Source organism: Mercenaria mercenaria, chromosome 3, assembly GCF_021730395.1.
Source record: "Mercenaria mercenaria strain notata chromosome 3, MADL_Memer_1, whole genome shotgun sequence".
Taxonomy (NCBI): Eukaryota; Metazoa; Mollusca; class Bivalvia; order Venerida; family Veneridae; genus Mercenaria; species Mercenaria mercenaria.
In genome coordinates, this window is record NC_069363.1 from 33,888,076 (window position 1) to 33,909,758 (window position 21,683).

Genomic DNA, 21,683 nt, shown 5'->3' on the forward strand with positions numbered 1-21,683 from the left:
TTAAGAACTGCGAGCACACTGTACTTTTATACTCACCAAGCCTGGGGCGTCCGGTGCAAAACGTGCACTGCAAATGTTAACCCATGCACTGTTTGCAAATGATTATCCCTTCAGTATTGGATGCCCGGGATTACTTTCTGTATATATTATCTTTAAAAACACCTCGAATGCAGAATTATTTTCGTGACATCAGCTTTTTTGTCCTTCCAATACAAAGAAAAAGCTCAGACAAAGCGGACAAAAATGCTTAGTGTATCGAACCACATGACTGAACAGTTGAGCGAAGCAGCCAATCAGAAGCGGAGATCCGGGAAAACTAGGCCTGGTTATAAATAATTTGTATCGTACCAGCTGATCATAGTACGTTATCGGCTCGTAAAGAGAACGGACGCATCGTGTCGAAGTCAGAAAGTGTTTAAACAAAGGCATTGTGTTTCTTATCTTGGATAAAATTGTTTATTATGACATATACAGAACATATTCTGAAAATGGATGAAAGTAAAACGTAAGTTTACAACTTTTTCATTTATTCTGCATCTTAAATGGCCTTTAACCGTTTGCAATATGTTTGCTTTTCTTTATCAAGTTTGTGCAAACTTGCATGTTCCATTGGCTTAGTTACTGCGTAATGCATCTCATTCATTTGAGAGAAATCAATCCTTTCATATTTTCTGTCAATATATTCTGTTGAACGCATCATTCGTGCAACTATTTACGTAACCCCTTGATAGTTCCAACGTGGCAGAAACTGCATCTACAATATTGCGTCATATTTTACGCCAACCTCTACAAAATACAACATCATTATCAGTGATATTGCAATGGTGGTCATGGATGCACTCGTAAAATATGTTGCATCAGATATTATAGACCTCCTTTATCAGGGGCTGAGATAACCCCAGCTGTGAACCTCACCTTAATTAATGTCAGTACTGTTGTTTCTGCTGATGAGGAAGATGTTTATGTGATGTGATGTGATGATCATAGGCATTTGTTTGGTCAATAATGATGTTAATATATATTATAAAAACATGTATATACAGTCCAGGGTCCCAGCACCCATTTACTAGATTGATTAAGATACATATATGATTCTGTTTCTTTGCACAATATGTTACTGACAGTGTTTTTGCACTAACTGAACTGGATAAAAAGTATAAACGTTACATCACTAACATATATCTGCACTGGATAAATTCCTCAAAACTGATTACATCGCAATGAGTATGCACTAAATTTAAGCTTTTGATAAAAAATCGAAATAAATCTCTTGACACCAATAATGTTAAACTGTTTTGTGTGCTTGCATTAGATAAATCGTTCTCAAAATTGATTATATCTCCGGTGCACTTAAGTTTTCACTTTGCAAAACATGTGACAGATGTTTCAATACTTGCTGATCAGTTACTACCACGTGGTGAACGGTCCATTAAATCTGAACTTGTCGGATCATGTTGTTGCTCGCATTGACCTTATCGGGGGAGTCGCTGCAGAAATATTGAAACCAGATAGGGAGTGCTGTAACAAAGACTTTAAACCTCTTAACAAAAAAATCATCTCAGATACTCTGTACTACCGTTGTACATTTCATACGCTTTGATCATCAACGCTTTGATCAAATGAATCATTACTTTGTTTAGGATATACAGATCGTAAAACTCCTAGATGATTAACCCGTCACACTATCGTGACCTCGTACATTGTGTCTATTTGGTCGTCTGCAGGTGAATCATGAGCTTTGCCTTTGATTTTGAAGTGCACGATCAGACATTGCTTAAATTACTCCGTTTGTAGAAAGGTATTTCAAACTTGAGATTCTTGTGGTATTAACACTTGAAATGTCGTGCATTTCGTTTTTGAAACTTTTGTGATTTTCATGTAGGCTGAGTATGAAAACGGTTTTTTTGCCTGACATGTTGCATGGATTAATCCTAGTGCGTATTGCCAAGTGGTTTTGTTTCGTGGAAAATAAATGACATGTGCCGGTATTGTAGATGCAGCTGCTGTAGCTATAAAATACGCCTTATAGTCATGTATATATCACAAGATAGTAACCGTCATAAATTTTCTCACGTCTTTTGCCAAAAGAAGCACTTGAGTAGCAAAAACTCTAGAATTAGATTTTTGTTGTTTTGAAACAAAAATTCTCATGTGACTATCTAAACGGTTGTACTTTCACCTCATGCGGAAATTCGTGGGGTTAGATTGAAGGTTGTAAGATATAATTGAAGTTGAATGAAATACTAAGTTGCAATTTTCTAAAGATGCACATTTTCCCACAATATTCTCATAATTTCATTCGTTAAGCAAAGAAGAATTTAGTTCCGTTGTCGTATGTTATTTCATAAATTTTACCAAAAATATTTTCCTTGTTAAAATATTGCCCGTTTCCTGGTATCAGGAATTTTTCTCCTGTTACTTTTAAAGTCCGCATTTCATCATATGAGACCTTTCTATTTTCCTTGAAGTGTTTCCGTATTTGCCACACTTTATCATTTGGCAGCTAAGTTATATATTAATGTGGCACGCGCATAATATTATGGTTTAAGTGATAAATTACAAAGCATATCAATCTTTCTAAATATAGCGTCTCTATTTTCGAATCGAGTTGCCTTATTTGAACAAGTGTTAACACCGAACAAAAATACTGTCGCTAACTAAATGCGAAATGACTGTGACATTGTGCAAAGGAAATCATGACCAGTTGAAATAAAAATAATTAGTTGTAAATTGGTGTAAGCTATTTTAATCTGTTATTAATAATAACGCTAATTAAATAATTATATTTCATGTCTTCTTTCAGAAAGCCGCCTTCCACTATAGGTAAAGCAGTAAAACACGTGTTAGTTCAGGCCATGGAACAGAATCGGGTCAATTACGGGGTGTTCGAGTGTGTGGATATACTAGAAAGGTAGGTCAACAAAATGCTTGTTTGTTGCAGCAACAAATCACAAGATATTTGACTTATTGTTGCTGCACCTATCGTTCATAAGCTGTTTACGAAAATTCGAGAAAAAAAAAATCTTTTTCCAGTTTTATGAAATTTATGAAATATGAAAGAAACATACAGGAGAGAAGCTGTTGATGAGATTGGGCGTTTTACCAGTTGATAGCAAACTAGGTGTTATATCATATGATACAACATACACATCACGTGTTCATGTTTACTACTTTAATATATACTGTCTAGTAGTTAGGCCTACATACTGTTCGTGATAGTACACCACGCAATTATTTATTGATTGCGTATAAATAACAGTTTGAAACCTGTAGCTATTTTCCTAAGGGAAAATTTTCTTATTATTCTGGGAAAATATGTAACATTTGGATCGGGCACATTGCCAGCATACATCTGCACGTTCAAACCTGTCTTTGTTCTATGTGCATGTTGTTTAACAGAGGGTTTATACCATGCCTTTGTTCTTTATGGATGATATATAGGTTATTTAAGAATAACACAACCATAAAACTTGAAAGCATGTTTCCCTATGAATAAAACATGGTAGACTACAAGTTTGTCTTAAACACTTAACAGGAGTTTATTATTATATGGGTGAATTGCAAAAGAACAATGACTGGTTGATTTGAATGAATGCTTCCCAGAAATCTTAATCAGCAGATACAATTTGTACATTCTTTATTGTAAGACTGTGTTTGCAGATTCAGATATTTTTCCTTTACCTTTTTTAATCCTACTTTTTTCGTTTCTTTACAGAGATACAGAGCGAGTAATGGTAGTGATACTTCCTGATACCAAGGTCAAGGACGCCGCTCTGAGAATACAGCACACTCTAATTGAGGCATTCTGTCGTGAAAATGAGGTCAAGGTTCTTAAGGTCAGTATTGCATTTGTGTATTTATTATGGTACGGTATTGGTATACAGCTTTGCGTCAGATTCGGACCTTTGTCAGTGCTTAGTCATCTATAATAAGGGGATCCTAAAGTATATTTTGAAGAAATGTGAAACTCGTAGAATTGATATCTCCAGATGTTTGGGCTTGTTCGGAGATAACTTACTTTTTCCTGCATGTTTTGGACATTTGCCAATATTCGTGACAAACCGTAAAACAAAGGAGGTAAACTTAACCTTAGTTCCGGGTTTGATTAAATGATAAAACGGTTGATTTATTTGAGACACTTCTTAAAACGAAACAATATGCCTTAAATAAAACAATAGACCGATGCAAATTATCAAACAATAATAGATGCGCATTTATGATACCTTTGTATATAGGTTAATTGATAACAAAAAAGGACTTCTCTTTTTTTCGAAAACTTAACCACAGTTAAATTTGAATCATGATTTATTCATGAAAAATTATTTTCTAATTTATACATTGGTGATATTATTTATAATAATATCCAGTCAAGACAATAAACCACTTGTAAAAAATATAGCGCTAATTCATTACAAACAACAATTATAAGAAGAACTATTTCCAGAAAGAAGGCTATTTATAACAACATTAACATAATTTTGACTGTAAACATGCTATTAAATGTTATAATCAAAATGTAATTAATATTTTGTCAGGTTGATTGCGCCACAAAAATTTCCACCATATTTACGTCAACCGCTTCTAAGGAACAAAAAGAAAGATCGTTTGCAACCGATTTCAGCTGCATTCTAGTCAAGAATCCGGATATTCTCAGTAAAGACGATGAGTTCGTGACGGATTACTGCGAGAACTTCATGCTAGGTGGACTGGTACCCCACGGCTGTGTTGAAATACCAGTCTGAAACCGTACAACATCGCCTCGTGAGCAGGGGTCTAGCTTTACATAGGTAGGTGCTAACTAATGTTTACATAATTTTCAGTGAATGGATGACTGAATTTCAAACTTGGGCTCCAGGTTTCAGAACCATTATAACTTTCTCAGAGTTCTTTGATAATATTTGTAAAATCCTCCAGCAATACTGGTAATATTTTGCCTTGAAGTATGCAAACAGGCATGGTTTACATACGCTTTTGTTTGATTTTCAGGGCTGTGAATAAATCACATTTTCAGCGAGACATCGCAGAAGTACATCAGTAATGGCGATTTTGGTCGAGACACTTGACGTAGATAGGTTGACATACTGGTCAGAGACAGAAATGCAAAGGCGCACAGCACGATATGAGATCACGCGAGATAAGGAACGACGACAGACCGGTTCTTCAGCTACAAAAAGGACCGGTACCCATCAGTAATGCATTTGTGGATGTTCGATGCTGCTAGGCCTTAGGAGGATCATGTGAATGAACAGGAATATTGAAAGGTGCGTTTGTACACTCCATATGTATCCTATTATTTACAGTACAATCCTTATCAGTTGTTATTTATCATCAGTAAAAAACAAAACGAATAATAATTGTGAGAAAATTGAAGGCGAAAAGCGAGGAAGTTAAAATTGCATTTATATAGGAACCGCAGCGTCTTTTAAGGGCCCACAAAATCTTAAGAAAAAGTACGCCTGTTTAAGGTTTAGTGAAAAGACCATATTTGTTGGTCATATATTTGTTGGAAAAACTGTAAATGTCAAACGAATTTGACCTTCAAAGGGTTTATTTGTGATTGAATTTGGTTATTGCAGGGAGACAAAAACATCGAAGTTTATCTGGCTATTGGAAAAGCGAAACCGAATGAACGGAACTGAATGGCAGAATAGGAAGGAATTAAATGTCAAGGAAGGATTTTTTTCTGGTGATTGACATAAACACGGAAGCGAGTAGGAGGGGAATTTAGACGGGTGGCAATTCACAAAGGACAAGCGACCTTAACTTAATTGGAATTTACGCTGACATTTTATGACATTCAGAGAGAAATGTGATTTAATTTGACTATCATGATTTCATGCATGTAATGAGGCAATGTAATTATAGTAAACAACATATGTTACAGTTTATCAGTTGAATACCATTTTGACTGACATATGTTGTTGATACTTGTATGTTGAGAAAAGTTTTTATGTTGTTTTATGTTCTACTTTGAAGGAGATGATGAAAAAAAGCGTTTGAAATTTTTGTTAAAGACACTGTAAACAAGTATTATAATAGCACTGTTGTTATTTATAATGTATACGGTTTATGTGTAATATATTTTGACGACGCACATCAATAAACATAAAATGAATAAACTGTTGTTGTTTTCAGTTTCTTATAGAGTGAAATGTTAATCCATTAACCCTTATCATGCTGAATACGACTGATTCTACCTTTGCGACCAGTGTAGATTATGATCAGCCTGCACATCCGTGCAGTCTGATCATGATCTGCACTGTTCGCCATTCAGTCAGTATCTTTTTAGTAAGCACCCCTTTTAACAGTTAATGGTACATATACTGCCAAAATTGAAAGATGGATAAGTTCATTATAGAAATAGAGCAGGGTAAGGGTGAACTAGCCTCGGCTAAAAGTCTGCCATTGTGACTACCTCTCATCTATTTCTTTACGAACCCTTTGTAAAGTGAGAAGCAGGCGACATGTTTTTGACAAAACAAAGACTTCGGGTAGCGAAGTAACTTAACATTCCATCTCTTTGTTAAATTTTATAATTCTATGTTTAGAAAAAAGCCTTTACACAACTTTCGACTAAATAAGGTCTACATGGGACAATATCTAAAGTTTAGAAGGAATTAAACTTCAACAAAATATGTCATGTTCTAATCTACAGTGTCTTGTTTATGCCTGGAGATATATTGTTTTTGTTCCGGTCGTCTGTCTGTCCAATGCAAGCACATTTCCACACTACCTACTTTCTTGAGGGATTTCAAATACTTGTATCTGTCATAAAGAGAGCGCAACTTTCAATGCTAAGTTCATATGACGAGGTGAGGCAGTGTTTAATGTCTGCTCCATAGAGAATTTTCACATGTTAGCTCAAATATTTATCATAATGCGGCAAAATGCCAACGTTGACAATATCGTTCGGCAAGGTGAAAGGTCAAAAGCCAGTATTTCGTCACCTTCGTTATGAGTCGGTGCGTAAAATGCTTCTTTAAGCCTTGCCAATTAACGGTAAAAATCGCACATAAAAGGGAAAGACAATGTTAGTCTTATGTTAATTCCGTCTACTAGGATTTCTTAAATCATTTAAAGAAGTGAAAGAATTTTCAAAATCGGCTTAAAATGAGAAAGTCCTGAGCATTTAAATATTTGATCAAAATGACAGGCATTTTGTTTCCATGGCAACAAAAACAAAATGGCGGCTTTATCAAACCTCTAGATACATTTGAACTGTATTTGCTTATTTCTGTAAAACAATTACTCTACCTTTTTCAAGCTAAAAAGAAAGCAATTGCCATGTTTCCATAAGGTTATTTGCTGACAAAAGAATTCAGCAGTGTGTAAATGACGTCATAACCACCTCCATGATCAGCCATTTTTGTCGAGCCCGCTTGCGGAAGCGAAAACATAGTTGTCCAAATGGCTGTTCGGTGTATATGCGCGCGTCCATGCGTGCGTCCGTCCGTCCGGATTTGTTTGTCCGGACCATAACTTTGACGTGCATGAAACATCTTGTTTTTATTTGGCATGAATGTTAACCTCAGTGAGACGGAGGGTCGTGCGCAAACCCCAGGTTCCTATATTAAAGGTCAAGGTCACAGTTGGAGGTCAAAGGTCATGTCAGATCTTGTCCGGTCCATAACTTTGACATGCATTGAGGAATCTTGTTTATATTTGGCATGAATGTTAACCTCAGTGAGGCGGAGTGTCATGCGCAAATCTCAGGTTCCTATCTCAAAGGCCAAGGTCACAGTTGGAGGTCAAAGGTCATGTCAGGTCTTATCCGGTCCATAACTTTGACATGCATTGAGGAATCTTGTTTATACTTGGTACGAATGTTAACCTCAGTTCCGCAAACCCCGGGTTCCTATCTCAAAGGTCAAGGTCACAATTGGAGGTCAAAGGTCATGTCAGATCTTGTCCGGCCCATAACTTGGACATGCACTGAGGAATCTTGTTTATATTTGGCATGAATGTTTAACTCAATGAGACAGACTCAATCTCAAAGGTCAAGGTCACAGTTATTGGTCAATGGGTGGGCTCGACATGCCCGTAGACATCAAGTCTTCAAATTCAAACTGTCATATCTTTTTTGCAATAGTGGTCCAATTTTAATACTTTCAGTGTTATGAAAGGATTGAGGATGGCTTTCATATAAAATTAACTTATTGTCAGGCATTCCTTACCCTTTAAGGTCAGCAATGTAATATGTTATATACCGTCTGTGTACAGTCTGATGTTACTTGGCAAATATCACATAACGAAAATGAAGCATGCCGTTCGGCGAACATTCAGCCATGCTGATTCAATGTCAAGCAGATTATTCAGTGTGTCTAGTACACAATTACATTTTTGTGTAAAAAGAACAATGTCTTCCTCGGTTCATACTAATTACAACTTCATGCTGATAGCATTGTGCATGATTTTTCATGCTAGTACAAAACGCTATGTTAACTTGCGCTAGATACGTTTGATATTTCTGTGAATATAAAACAGCGGAAGCATCTTGATCAAAATACTGAAAATTTTTCACCAGCGATTTTGTCTCAAAGATTGGAAAACGCTTTGAATATCTTCTCATGTGCTATTTAGTTTAAATATTTTTATACTGATAAGTTTGAAGTATGTTTAATAAATACTTCCGACAGACTTACTCATTTGGTGTTACTGAGTGAATTTTGTTTTGTATTGAAATAAAGTAAATATCACGTATACCTTGCACTCAAAGCAAAATAACCGTTTTGCAATGCTTGAAACGCATATATAGTTACATTAGGGTGTATAACTTTAACACTTGTTTTTTTTTCTGTAAAACATCAATTTTTCATTCATTATATCTTAGATAGTCTTTTATACCATTCTGAGGATTCATAAATTCTACCCTGTTAAACTATATCATTATACAGAAAAGAGGTAAAATTATTTTGTGTTCTGGGGTGAACTTGACCTTTTTGCCTTTTTCACGGCATTGATGAATGAGGAAAACAGAATTTAATGAAAATTGCATGTCTTCCATTTTTATGGCGGTCATCTTGGACGCCTGCTCGCCACAATTTATGCAAATTTATGCAGCAGTTTCAGAATCTGTTGTATAAACTATTACAAAAAAAAACTGACTTAATAACTGCTTTGATAAAAACTGGATCCGGGTACCTTTAGAAATAGTGGAGTATCGTAGCCAAAATCACCTACCATTATATAATAGTCCATGTATGGGTGAGTTAATATCCAGATCAAAATATTATGGGATTGTCGTTATTCAGTTCCAGGAATCGCTACCAGTCCATTTAGATAAGGAGAATGTTTGTGGAAGGCCCATCAACCCCTTTTATGAAAAAGAAGCTTTGAGCATATAAAAACAAGCAAAATAATGGGATAAAGGTTTCATCTTTGAAGAAGCATTCTCTACCTACAAAAACACTTAAATGCAACTGAATTTCAGTCTTTTTGAAAGCTACTCATTCTAAATTATTGATCGAAACACATTTTTATGCCCCCGAAGGGAGGCATATAGTTTTTGAACCGTCTGTCTGTCTGTCGGTCTGTCAGTCTGTCGGTCTGTCCGCAATTTTCGTGTCCGGTCCATATCTTTGTCATCGATGGATGGATTTTCAAATGACTTGGCATGAATGTGTACCACAATAAGACGACGTGCAGTGCGCAAGACCCAGGTCCGTAGCTCAAAGGTCAAGGTCACACTTAGACGTTAAAGGATAGTGCATTGATGGGCGTGTCCGGTCCATATCTTTGTCATCGATGGATGGATTTTCAAATAACTTGGCATGAATGTGAACCACAGTAAGACGACGTGCAGTGCGCAAGACCCAGGTCCGTAGCTCAAAGGTCAAGGTCACACTTAGACGTTAAAGGATAGTGCATTGATGGGCGTGTCCGGTCCATATCTTTGTCATCGATGGATGGATTTTCAAATAACTTGGCATAAATGTGTACCACAGTAAGACGACGTGCAGTGCGCAAGACCCAGGTCCGTAGCTCAAAGGTCAAGGTCACACTTAGACGTTAAAGGATAGTGCATTGATGGGCATGTCCGGTACATATCTTTGTCATCGATGGATGGATTTTTGACATGACCCAGGTCCGTAGCTCAAAGGTGAAGGTCACACTTAGACGTTAAAGATCATTTTTCATGAAGGTGCATTGATGGGCATGTCCGGTCCATATCTTTGTCATTCATGCATGGATTTTAAAATAACTATGCATGAATGTGTGGCACAGTAAGACAATGTGTCGCGCGCAAGACCCAGCTCCGTAGGTCAAAGATCCTAAACTCTAACATCGGCCATAACTATTCATTCAAAGTGCCATCGGGGGCATGTGTCATCCTACGGAGACAGCTCTTGTTCTATATTTAGTAACAATGACCTTGACCCAAGCTACCTACAATGAAATAAAAAAAAGGTCTCTTTGAAAGCTGCCTATTTACCAGGTTTGATCTGCTTATCTCATTCCTAACTGAAGTCATCGTGAGAAAAATCACTTTTTTCTTTACAGTAATTATGGTCTTGACCTTGACCTAAGCAACCCAAATACATCTAAAACCATTGCTTCTATGTTGACACCAGTGACCAGAACGCAAACCGTACACCAGTTTCCAAGAAATCTATTAGATATGTACTAAGCTTGGTCACAGTATCCCCATAGCAAATGGACCTTATTTGCAAAGAAATGTCCAATATAATAAGCTTTATATAAGAACTAAGGGCCATAACAAAGTGCCATAAATCTCGTATTCTTTAAGGAATCCTTCTGAAACTTGAAGGGCCGCATTTCCCTAGAGCATTTAACATTTCTACCATGTGTGATTGAAATATGAGGTATGACGCCGGACGGACAGAAAATAGGTTGTTTATGTACTATACATATAAGTTCAAGGGCCATAAATCTTGTCTTCCTAAAGCAATCTAAATAAAACTTGCATGGCCGCATTTCTTCATAGCAGTTAATATTTCTGACATGTTTTAATGAAATCCTATAAACCAATTCTTAGACATGACTCTGGACAGACAAAAAAAAAACGAATAAAAACACTATATCTATATAGTGCAAAGGGCCATAAATCTTGTCTTCCTCAACCAACCTGAATGAAACTTTGAGCATTGCCCTGTAGTAGTCAATATTTCTACCGTGTTTCATTGAAATCCTTACAACCATGTCCGGACGGAAAACACTATAATATATATGTACAAAGGACCATAAATCATGTCTTACTCAGTATTTCCCTACAGCAGTTAACTTTTCTACCATGTTTCATTTAGATACTTCACAATATGTCATAGATATGGTTCCGGAAGGACTGACGGAAAGACCGACGGACGCACGAACAACTCCAAAACAATATCCCCCGCCTTAGGCGGGGGAGGAGCATTACAGACTAAACCAGTTTATCATGGTGCTCCTGGACAAGTCCAGTGATATAACCATTTCTGCACGTTCTCATACAATAATCATTTTGCATTTTGTTATTCTTGCATTGACCTCTTTCTCTATATCATACCGTGTGGCATTGGTCTGTTGACACGTCAAGTGTGGTGCGCTGTGTGTTGTGTGCTTGTCACCTTCCGCTTTCAGCCGCCGCCACTGACTAGCCTTCTGGTGAAAAAGAAGCCGAGTCCGTAAGTCTTCCCTGCCAGTACATAGCCTCTCTGCAGACAAGCCCTTTGCAGTGCCTTCCAGATGGCGACACACGGTAACTGAGCACCTTGCGGCCTCAGGCAGAACTGCAGGGGACTCTGAGGAGTTCTCCCCACAGACATGTGGCATGCTAGGCCCACCGGTGTGTGGACACACCCTGATGCCTATGAACAGACCCCAGCTATGGGACAAATAGCCCCTGTGTTCACAGGGTAGGGTATTAACTCGAAACTAAGGGTGAAGTAACCCCGACAGAAACCTAGAGAGTTGAAGACAGAGGTGCTGGGCCATTGGCACTATCGCTATGACTACAGAGCCATCTACATCATACGAACACAGTCCTCATGTAACTCAGAAACATCTCTGTCGCACGAATGACACATGAGTGGATTTTTTTTTATGTTACGCAAAGATCTTGATATATAGTTGATACATTTCACATTTGAGGATAATAGACCTATAAACGTGATTTGTAATTCCGGAGTGTCTATGTCAATGTCTAGCAAACTTGCACGTCATTGTCACATTGTAATTGTAAGCTTGCTCTTATTCATAATTATACTCATGTGTGAGGCACATGGAATTATAGTCACATTGCCGATCGCATGTGGTGTCTTTTTTCACTGATGAAATACATGAACGGAAAACATTTTGAGCATTAAAATGAAGACATTTTCGCTTGCGTAGGAGTGTTTACAATTCAGGTGATGGGAAATGCGCCCCGACATCTCCCGCCCCACCGTCACCTCATTCTCTAAAATGATCGTGTATTATGAAAAATACCCGATGATTTGATATTCGCACCCGCACCTGCAAGTAGTGGCAGACATGTACTTTTCTTGCATATACCGTAGGAATATAAAATATATACTCTCTCTCTCTCTCTCTCTCTCTCTCTCAATAGATAATTATTATGAAACGAAGTATGACAGCAACAGAGAAAAGACGAGAAATTCCCGTGCAGTACTCAGAAAAAAAAACATGTCAATGTTACATTGAATGCAAAGAAACTCCTCGCCGCTAAACCTGATTAAAACAAGAAAGTCACTTTTGACAGTGTCTTCCAAATTCCTGAACAAACTAAGTATACTAAATTACCACAAATATACCATGCAACATAGTACACACGGGAAAATGGGTGTAAATCTGTGCAAAGCAGGCAAATCTCACATTTACCCCTGTGTGAGGAGGCTGTCCAGCTGACTTACGAAAGTTCGGTGGTTAAACCTGGTACCCACTCGTGCCTGAGGTATAATTTCCGAGGGGGCACGCATGATGGCTGTTAATATTCGTTCCAGTGGTACTGTAGTGGATGAACGAAACATTTAATATACATATTACGCCCGTCAATAATGCAGTAGGGTGCGGCAGTTAATTATACATAACTTACGATAACAACATGTGAACACTAGAATTCAATATTATTGGGGGCGAGGGACGTTGGTGCAACTCTACTATCCTTTGTATCTGGGGACTTAGAAAACGAGGCTGCTTATAGTACATGTATATAAGACGTTTAAATTAACAACGGTTGAAAAGACGATAAATTGCAAAATTTCTATTTAAAGTTAAGAAAATCAAAGGGTTTACAATCTTTGTTCTCCCATCCCTATCTGGAGGAAATGACAAGACAAAACTTGCTTCAGGAGCACAAAGACGAAATGTTTGCGGTTTGACATCTTCCCACCAGGCTCCTTTATTCAGGTTCCTTCACGTCCATCCGCACCCTACAGGAGCACACACGTTCGAACGCGTACATGTACATAGAATCAGGGCGTTACGTCGATGTAGATGCAGTAATGACGTTATTTGTTATTGATTCCTGCAGAAGCAGCTTGCCTTTTTACAAACCTGCATAAATTACAATATAAATGTAAATATTTGTCGTCTGCTTATTTCCGACGATCTCCGTGACAAATCGGGCGACCAATAGGAAGGCAGTTATCGTAAGTTTACGCACAGCGTGAATGAAGTGCGTAAATCGGTCTGTCGTGATTAGCGCAGGTGTAACTGAAAGCCGTATTATATTCGAAAACAATATATCCTGCAGTGACGGACTAAAAAAACTAGGAAATTTGAAATATGACTTTAACTGACATAGAAGAACACTTTTGCATGGAATTTTCAAAGTAAGCTGATATTTTTAAATTACTTGCACGTGCATATAATAGTAATTCGTATAATGCATAGTATATAATGTACATACTTATTATACATATATTATACATATATATTTATTGCATGAATACATGTATTATTGTAGTTGTGTAATGTAAAGGTTATATTAGATGGCAGTCACTGTGTATGATGGACAATGTCTTTATGAAAAACCTGATTTATAGGTAGTTCACGGTATATCAATGATTTTTCACATTTAACTAAAACTATTTTGCTGTTGTTTACCAGTAGTTATATGTACTTTCGCTTGACTTGTGGGCGTTATAGTTTTATTCTAATAATTTCCTTTAACCAACACCCTTGGGTAAAACATGACTAGACGTGGGTGTATTTATGTTTCGCTTCAAAAGGTTTGAATTAAATATTTTCTTTGCAAAAAGTTGCTTATTTCTGATGGCTTTGAGATATAAACAAGTATTTTATTAGATTTAAGTACTAACACACTTCCTATGTTTGAATGCCGAAATGCTAATGAAATGAAAGCGTGTGATTATCATAAAATGTGCCGATATGTTATTTTATACTGCAACGCCATCATAGAAGACTTCTTAATTCTGCAGAGGCCTAATTTTCTATAGGAATTTTAATGAACTTGGCCATGTTAAATTTACAAACTATGTCAAGTTGTTTGACCTGTTGAGAGATTTTAAAAACTTTTACAACTATAATAAATTAGATACAAAATTTTGGAGATTTTAGCAAAACGAAATGTAAATGGTAACAAAAGTGTGCTGGACGGAATACTTTGCCTACAAGTGTGCTTTTTAACCGGTGCAAATAACGAGAAATTCGTGCAGTTACGTAGAGCTATAAAATAATCAACTCGTTAAACAGTATACTTTAAATGGCATACCTTATTATTCTTCTAAACGTATAATGCCACGACCCTCCTGCCAACAATTACCACATATAAGTGTATAATAATGGTATAAATAGCATGTATTAAATATGATTATTCCTTCCTCTTCCTAAATGTTTCTCCACATATTACACTGTTTCAGGAACTATCTACAGGACGTTGGTAAAGCGGCTCGTACGGTCATGTCTAGGTCGTGTACGGAACGTAGGCTTACGTGCGGCGTGGTGGAATGTGCACGTCAACTTGAAACGTAAGGCTATAATAACACATGATCACATGAAATAACTAACATAGAAGGTACTTTCAACAAATGGCTGTTACTGTATGTTATTTGCGTTGGTCGTATACAGATATATCACACGTATTATTTCCAGTATGTCTTGAACAAAGACTCAATATATATATATAAAAAAAAACACAATAATTTTGTAAAATTATTTATGCTATGCCATACTTCATATATATTAGCATCATGTATGACATAACTTTTTGAAATATAGAATATTTACGAATGAGATATATTTGAATTCCAGAGAGCCGGATGACGTCATGATGTGTATACTTCCGGAAATATCTGCCCAAAACGTGCCCTCGGGGATACAACACACCCTGATGGAAGCTTATTGCAGAGAGTTTGAAATACCAGTTCTAAAGGTATTGCATGTAGTTTAACCATGCCTAGTTTTATTCCACGAAAACAACAAACACACGTATTTTGTGTAAGAGAGATACCGACATTGAAACGTTTAATTGACAGCTTGCTTAATATCGAACTTGGTATTTCAATGTCTTCGTTTGTCCTCACTGAACTATCGTCTGCTTGCGATACTATCAGCAGTGTTTAACTGTTGTTTTCTGGTCAATAATCAGCAGTCATGTGACATGTTCGGCACAGAGACGATGTGCATGTATTAAATATCCCCACAATGAAAATAAAATAAATTTACTTCTAAGTATAAGACATGTTTTAGTACTTTATGAACAAAGCGGTGAAACTAAGGCGTTTTGATAAGAAACGGCTGTATAAGTAAACACTTTGTTTTTTTTACGTCAGTAGTAAACATTTAAAACAGTTTACGCTTTTATGAAATTTAAAAACACTTCTCGGGTATTCAGAAATTTTCATTAACTATATAAACGTTACTTTTTAAAATGGTATTCATGTTAACGAACATTTAATTAAGCGATATTTTGTCAGGACCTATGTGTGCTTATTGATCGTTTAGTTAAAATATGATAAAGTTTAAAGTCCTGAGATATATTCCCGTACCAACTAAGTAAACACTTCCGTGAAAAACAGTTTCAAGGACAGATTATGTTTACATTTTTCATTACCAGATCCGTTTTATTTTAGATTGTTATCTTCTTTTGTACTTTTTTCAGGTCGAATCCGTGTCCTCGCTGGTTGAAATGTTTCAAGTATATGAGGCCAAGTGCATTTCATCGAAACCTAACGTCACAGATAACGTCAATACTGCGCATGCACCGCTCAAGCGAAAATTGAGCTATACACGTGACTATAGTTGCTTTTTGATCAGGAACCCGGATGTATTGTCGTCTGATGAGTGCTTGCTGAAAATGTTTTGCGTCCAAATATCAGACAAAAAAGAGGTCATCATAGAAATACCAAGCTGAACAGTTCATTTCTGCGAAATGAGAATAGAAAGGTAATAAATAAAACATATACTACCCCATGTGAAGCAATATGCGGATATGCAAATTATATTTTATATCTAGATAAAGATGTGCCGCATGGTCTGTTCCTGTTAACTACATTCCTCACTAGAATCAACCTTTATATTTGACTCGGGCCATTCCACGAGAAAACCTGTATTACCGACATATTTTTATTGCATAATAAATAAACTGGAATCCTGGAAAATCATTTTTTTCTGGGGTGACAGACGCTTTGCTCTCAAAATCTAGACGAGTCATTCACTGCCCATGGGTAATGTTCGTAAGAAATAAGGGGCTCATAAGTAAAGGGGTTTTACTATTTCAAGATATTGAGCGGAAAAGGTTTTTGTTATAACAGTCACTGTGACCTTGAGTTTAATCTACTGACCTAAAAAATCACAACACATAAGCAATGTGACGGCCATGTTTGAGGATCATGGGTCTAGGCGTTCTCAAGTCAGTGTGACCTTAACCTTTGATCCATTCACCTTAAAGTCGTCACGCACTGCCCATGGGTAATGTGTTTGCCAATGCTGAGGATCAATGGTAATTTGGATGGTAAATTGGTTCTTCGGATTCTGATTGATACGGTATTTGCACAAAACGTCACTGTGGCCTTAACCTTTGACCAGCTGACCCCAAAATCAATAGGAGTAAAGTTTGATGTTCATAAATTATTTCGCGAAAACTGAATTGCTTGTAGACGAACGTACGCACGTACATACAGACGATCTGCTTCATCTTTCGATCATGTATGAAACATAGTTAAGTTATTCTTCATTAAAATATTTTCAAACAGACTTTAGATAAATTATGTCAGATAAGTGATTTCCATATGTTACATAAATGATTTAAATCTGCATGAAAACGTCAAAATGATTTTGTGTCGTTCTTGACGTGACGTCTCTTAATGTTGTTATCTTAATTATTTTTGTCATTAATACAGTTTTGTCATAATACAGTATTTTTCCGTATTTGGACGGTTCAACAGTCCCATGTTAAACATACGATAAAGGCATACAGACACTAAATAGAAAAATTACGCGAAAAAAAAATGGCGGATACAAATAGTTCTCAGATTTTTTGCTCTGTAGAGCTAGTTTCCTTATTTTCTTTGCATTTTTTCTTTTCGCTAAAATCACATGACAGATCTATGCTTGACAGGTAGATAGTATTTTCATAATGAAATAACAACATGACAAAATTTTTCATGGAAACTTAGATCATACACCACCAGTGACAGTGTAATTAGGGTCTCATTTTTTAGCTGATTTTGCAGTTTGTGTGTTTGACTGAAATTATTTTTCTTGCATCAAATATGACCCCCACTTTTCTTTTGATTTTTATTTAGCACTGACATTATTCTTCAAGAAAATGTAGGTTACAGACATTTAAAATGGGTCCTGATGTGTGCTGCGGCTTTTGGAAATAGGTCAATTTTATATAGAATAAAGAACAACAACTATTTAGTGTGTTATAACCTAAAGCCCGAAACGCGTGAAAATGTTCCGAATGTAAATCGGGTGAAGTAGGCGCTCTATGTACAGAGCTTATGATCATGCTTCTTGAAAATACAGGAAAAGCAGAAACACAATATTCAGTGAAGTATTTTTAATTTAAACTAAAATAAAATAGATATAGAATAAAAAGATTATTAACATTGTGCTGTACAATACGAGATATATTTGGGCTCGTACCCAGCTGGGAAAACCATATGGGACTCGCCTAGTGGCTCGTCCAATATCGTTTTCTCAGCTTGGTACTCGTCCAAATATATCTCCATATTGTACAGAATAATGTTAAATAACCTAATAATATTGAACTGCTCAGCTGACACTTTTCCCTAAATGATAATTATTCAGGCCTATAATAAACACTCAAATGTACGTTATTATTTACAAATATGTATTTTTTTCAGAAACCATGTTTTCTTGCAAACCAACTAACTGCGAAACGCTCACTTGCAGCAAGGCATATTTCTCAAAGACCAACAAACGAATTGTGCTGTCGTATGACCAGCATGGGTATTGGCACGTGCAGTAGCCGTTCTCAGACAAATATTTGTTATAGGTTAACGATATATAACTGTATTTGGATTAAATACATGTATGACCTAAACATTGCCTTTTTCTCTTTCTCTGAAAGGTTCTCTTGCAATTATTTTGTTTGTATACAAGTTTATTTATAGTCTCCAATGTGCACCGGTAACCCATATGGACGACTCCTCCAGAAGACTGTTAGTAATTTTAGTGGGAGTATAGTGCAAGATACAGAAGACGCTCCAATTCCAGAAGCTTTCATGGTTCTTTAGCATGCCAGGTGTAAAGCACCCATATACTTGGGACTCTTATCCCAATGTTAGTAATTTTTAGTTGGAGAAGCGGGGGCTTGAGCTCACGATCCCTCGTTTCGTAGTCAGTGGTACCACTGCGTCTGCTCTCTTACAATTATTGTTACGTTGACATATCTTGTGAAAAGTCCTTGTATTTAAATGAAGGTAATGTGAACGTGTTGGAGAACCTTTGAATAATACGTCTTAAAAAGAGAAAGTACAAACATTTCTTTTTTAAATGCAGTTACTGTTAACGCGTTTTTCTTTTCGCGTTTTGCTGCTGAATTGCCGAGTGACATGTACGTGGGAGAATGTAAAGCGAATTATCTATGCATGTATTTTTATATGAAAATGTTTCTGTATAAAAATGGACTAAATAAAGATACAAATGTTGGTGTAACTTCCATTTCACATGAAATGAATCATGTAATTGCGCTATATAACAAGCACTTCAGTTTGTTTCGAGTGAAATTCCATCTGCAGTGATTGAGTAAGGGCAGTTATGCATCTTTGTTTATCTATAATTTATTTTAGCATTCAGGATTTGTTACTAAAATGCTATAGATGCTAACCACTTGCAAAAATTGCACCAAACTTGGCATGATGTACCATCATAATTTTGTTAAATTGCTCTGCGCCGCCGCAAGATTGTATTAACATTCTTGTATATTTTACAATCAGTACGTAAAGCCACAGCAGCGCTAGATCTTTAATATTTTATTGTATTCTCAATAACTCCATGATAATATATCTTAGCTTTATATGTGCTAAATTTATGTAAAGTTTCGATACTCTGCTGTTGATACTGAATTTATGCAACCGTGGCAAGTTCATTCAAACAGACGTCTCAGACGCACCCATTTTTCGAAACCAATGATAACCTTAAATAATTATAAAACCTGAAAGAACAGTTTCACAAAATATGGTATATATTGTTTGTAAAATGACTGGAACGTATACACGAGAATAAAGGCTTCTCTTTAAATGCAACTTGTTCCGCGATTGCAAATTGCTTAGTCATCAGCTCCTCTATGTCTAGAAATAACTTATCAGACAGCTATCATTTTAAATATTTGTTTCTTGCACTTTCCGCGGTTGATTATTTATGTGACTCACAGAAGTTTGAAATAATGACATGAATGTGACGCACAAAACCATTACGTTACTCTTTTGAAATATGCTCGCACGCAAAGCAGACTTTAGACCCAAATGGTACATCATAGGCTAGTAGTATTAGTTATTGTTCCAAGGGAAACTACTGTTTAAGTTATCAAAGTATTTGCATAATATGACTGGCAGAGTTATCTTTCTTCAGTTGCGATGATACCATTTGAAATGAGATGAATAGATGTCTGATAAATACGTTAATGTCAACATGTAAATACTATGAACAGATGTAAGTCTATAGTAGTACGCTCCGCATGGGTGCCTGCAGGGTGGATAGATGACCGTTATAGCACTTTCAACTATTACAAGTGCATCATTACTAGTAGTCTCGGTGTATCTCACTTTCTTTCAAGCACGTTTCCAGTCACTTACTATTTCAGATAAAGTAGATGCTTGTGGCAAACTCCAGGCCTTTATTACAGACGAGTCTGCTGTATTAAAGTAATTACAATTTTACCGTTGGTTTAAAAATTTTACATACTCTACTACATTATGTGTATTTTCTCCTCCAATCAACGATTTGCGCTGCACCACGTGACCGTACAATATATTACCGTATTAGTCTATTAGATACAATATTCCACTAAACAAATTACAGTTAGACTGTAAATACATATTTTTTCTTGGGGAATTTTGTGATGGACCTTATTTATATTTATATATTTAGGGCAGTTCCAAAATTATTAATGATGTCCACACGTTTAATTACCGCTTCATTAGGAAAATTATTACTCCTTGCAGATTTAAACACGCGGAGTTACACTAACAAAGGAGTTACCCAAGCCAGTTATCCTAATTAGTATTATCTGCCGTTTGTCTGATATACTCTTCCAAAATATAACATTTTAAAAATTCTCTACTGGTAAAAAAGCAACGAATCCTACATGTGGTAAAATATTTTTAATGATAACTGAAGGCTTGTAACAAAAGTTTTCAAGATAGAAAGAAATATAATTGGATTATTTCAAATACAGCACACACTGCATTCAGTTTCATTAGCCTTTAAGTGTTTGATGCGAACTATCCCAAACAAACAAGTTTAAGTTAGTCCAAATTCAAACTATTTCTGTACATGTTTATCTTGATAAGCATTTAAATTCAACTCCAACCTGACCACCTCGGCCTTTATGTTACACAATAGACGGGGTATACGGAAATACTATAAAAATAATTGAGTGACATGACACTATAATGCAAATTGGGACTGAAAGTAGTTGCCTCCCCTGTATGTGAGGTGTTCTTGAGCGTTGTGCAAAGATTTGAAGAAATCAGTTATATTTCTACATGTCCCAAAATAAAGGCATAAAAACAAGTGAAAGCTATGAATCGAAGAACGGGAGATACATTAAAATAACCCCATTTATATATACATGTAGTGTCTGGATCTAAGTATCTTATACATACAGATAGAGTACATAAAATGAAATAAGATAAAACATAGAATTTAGATATTCAGACAGGATCGATCCCAGGTTCTCCGTGTACTGTCAGTAGCACCACCGTGCCATACATCCGGCTCGTGATGACTAAATGTTTATAAGATATTGACAAAAAGACGTTTTCTGATTGGACCGCTTTTTAAGTTTTTTTACAGTGTCTTTATGATTCATATACCCCAATGGCAACACATTTAAATTATACGCGAGCATTAAAGCGTATTATTTGTCCTTGATTAAAATCTAATCTGTCATATGATACTGGTCACCGTTCATATGTCTTAAAGCTAATAGTTTACTGTTGGATGAGAATAATTCTACGTACCTTATATACTTGATTAATATTAACGAATACTGAATTTTATAAATATGCCTTTAAGCTGATTGTTTATTG

At 36.2% G+C, this 21,683-nt stretch overlaps 2 protein-coding genes across 2 annotated transcripts; both read left to right on the forward strand.

Moving 5' to 3' along the window:
• The first annotated feature begins 345 nt into the window (after positions 1-345).
• LOC123525128 (growth arrest and DNA damage-inducible protein GADD45 alpha-like) lies at positions 346-6,119 on the forward strand. Its single transcript, XM_045303896.2, has 6 exons — positions 346-505; positions 2,804-2,911; positions 3,716-3,836; positions 4,536-4,787; positions 4,987-5,261; positions 5,577-6,119. The coding sequence occupies exons 1-4, from the start codon at positions 462-464 to the stop codon at positions 4,740-4,742; spliced, it is 480 nt and encodes a 159-aa protein (XP_045159831.1). The 5' UTR covers positions 346-461; the 3' UTR covers positions 4,743-4,787; positions 4,987-5,261; positions 5,577-6,119.
• A 7,491-nt stretch (positions 6,120-13,610) lies between these two features.
• LOC123525127 (uncharacterized) lies at positions 13,611-19,079 on the forward strand. Its single transcript, XM_045303895.2, has 5 exons — positions 13,611-13,769; positions 14,820-14,927; positions 15,211-15,331; positions 16,061-16,344; positions 18,273-19,079. The coding sequence occupies exons 1-4, from the start codon at positions 13,723-13,725 to the stop codon at positions 16,310-16,312; spliced, it is 528 nt and encodes a 175-aa protein (XP_045159830.1). The 5' UTR covers positions 13,611-13,722; the 3' UTR covers positions 16,313-16,344; positions 18,273-19,079.
• The last annotated feature ends 2,604 nt before the right edge of the window (positions 19,080-21,683 follow it).

Bases quoted from the DNA above. Each gene is read 5' to 3' on its own strand.
- LOC123525128 (XM_045303896.2), top strand. From the start codon at position 462: ATGACATATACAGAACATATTCTGAAAATGGATGAAAGTAAAAC. The intron at 506-2,803 runs GTAAGTTTACAA...GTCTTCTTTCAG, and splicing joins AAAATGGATGAAAGTAAAAC to AAAGCCGCCTTCCACTATAG. The intron at 3,837-4,535 runs GTCAGTATTGCA...ATATTTTGTCAG, and splicing joins ATGAGGTCAAGGTTCTTAAG to GTTGATTGCGCCACAAAAAT.
- LOC123525127 (XM_045303895.2), top strand. From the start codon at position 13,723: ATGACTTTAACTGACATAGAAGAACACTTTTGCATGGAATTTTCAAA. The intron at 13,770-14,819 runs GTAAGCTGATAT...ACACTGTTTCAG, and splicing joins TTTTGCATGGAATTTTCAAA to GAACTATCTACAGGACGTTG. The intron at 14,928-15,210 runs GTAAGGCTATAA...TTTGAATTCCAG, and splicing joins TGTGCACGTCAACTTGAAAC to AGAGCCGGATGACGTCATGA.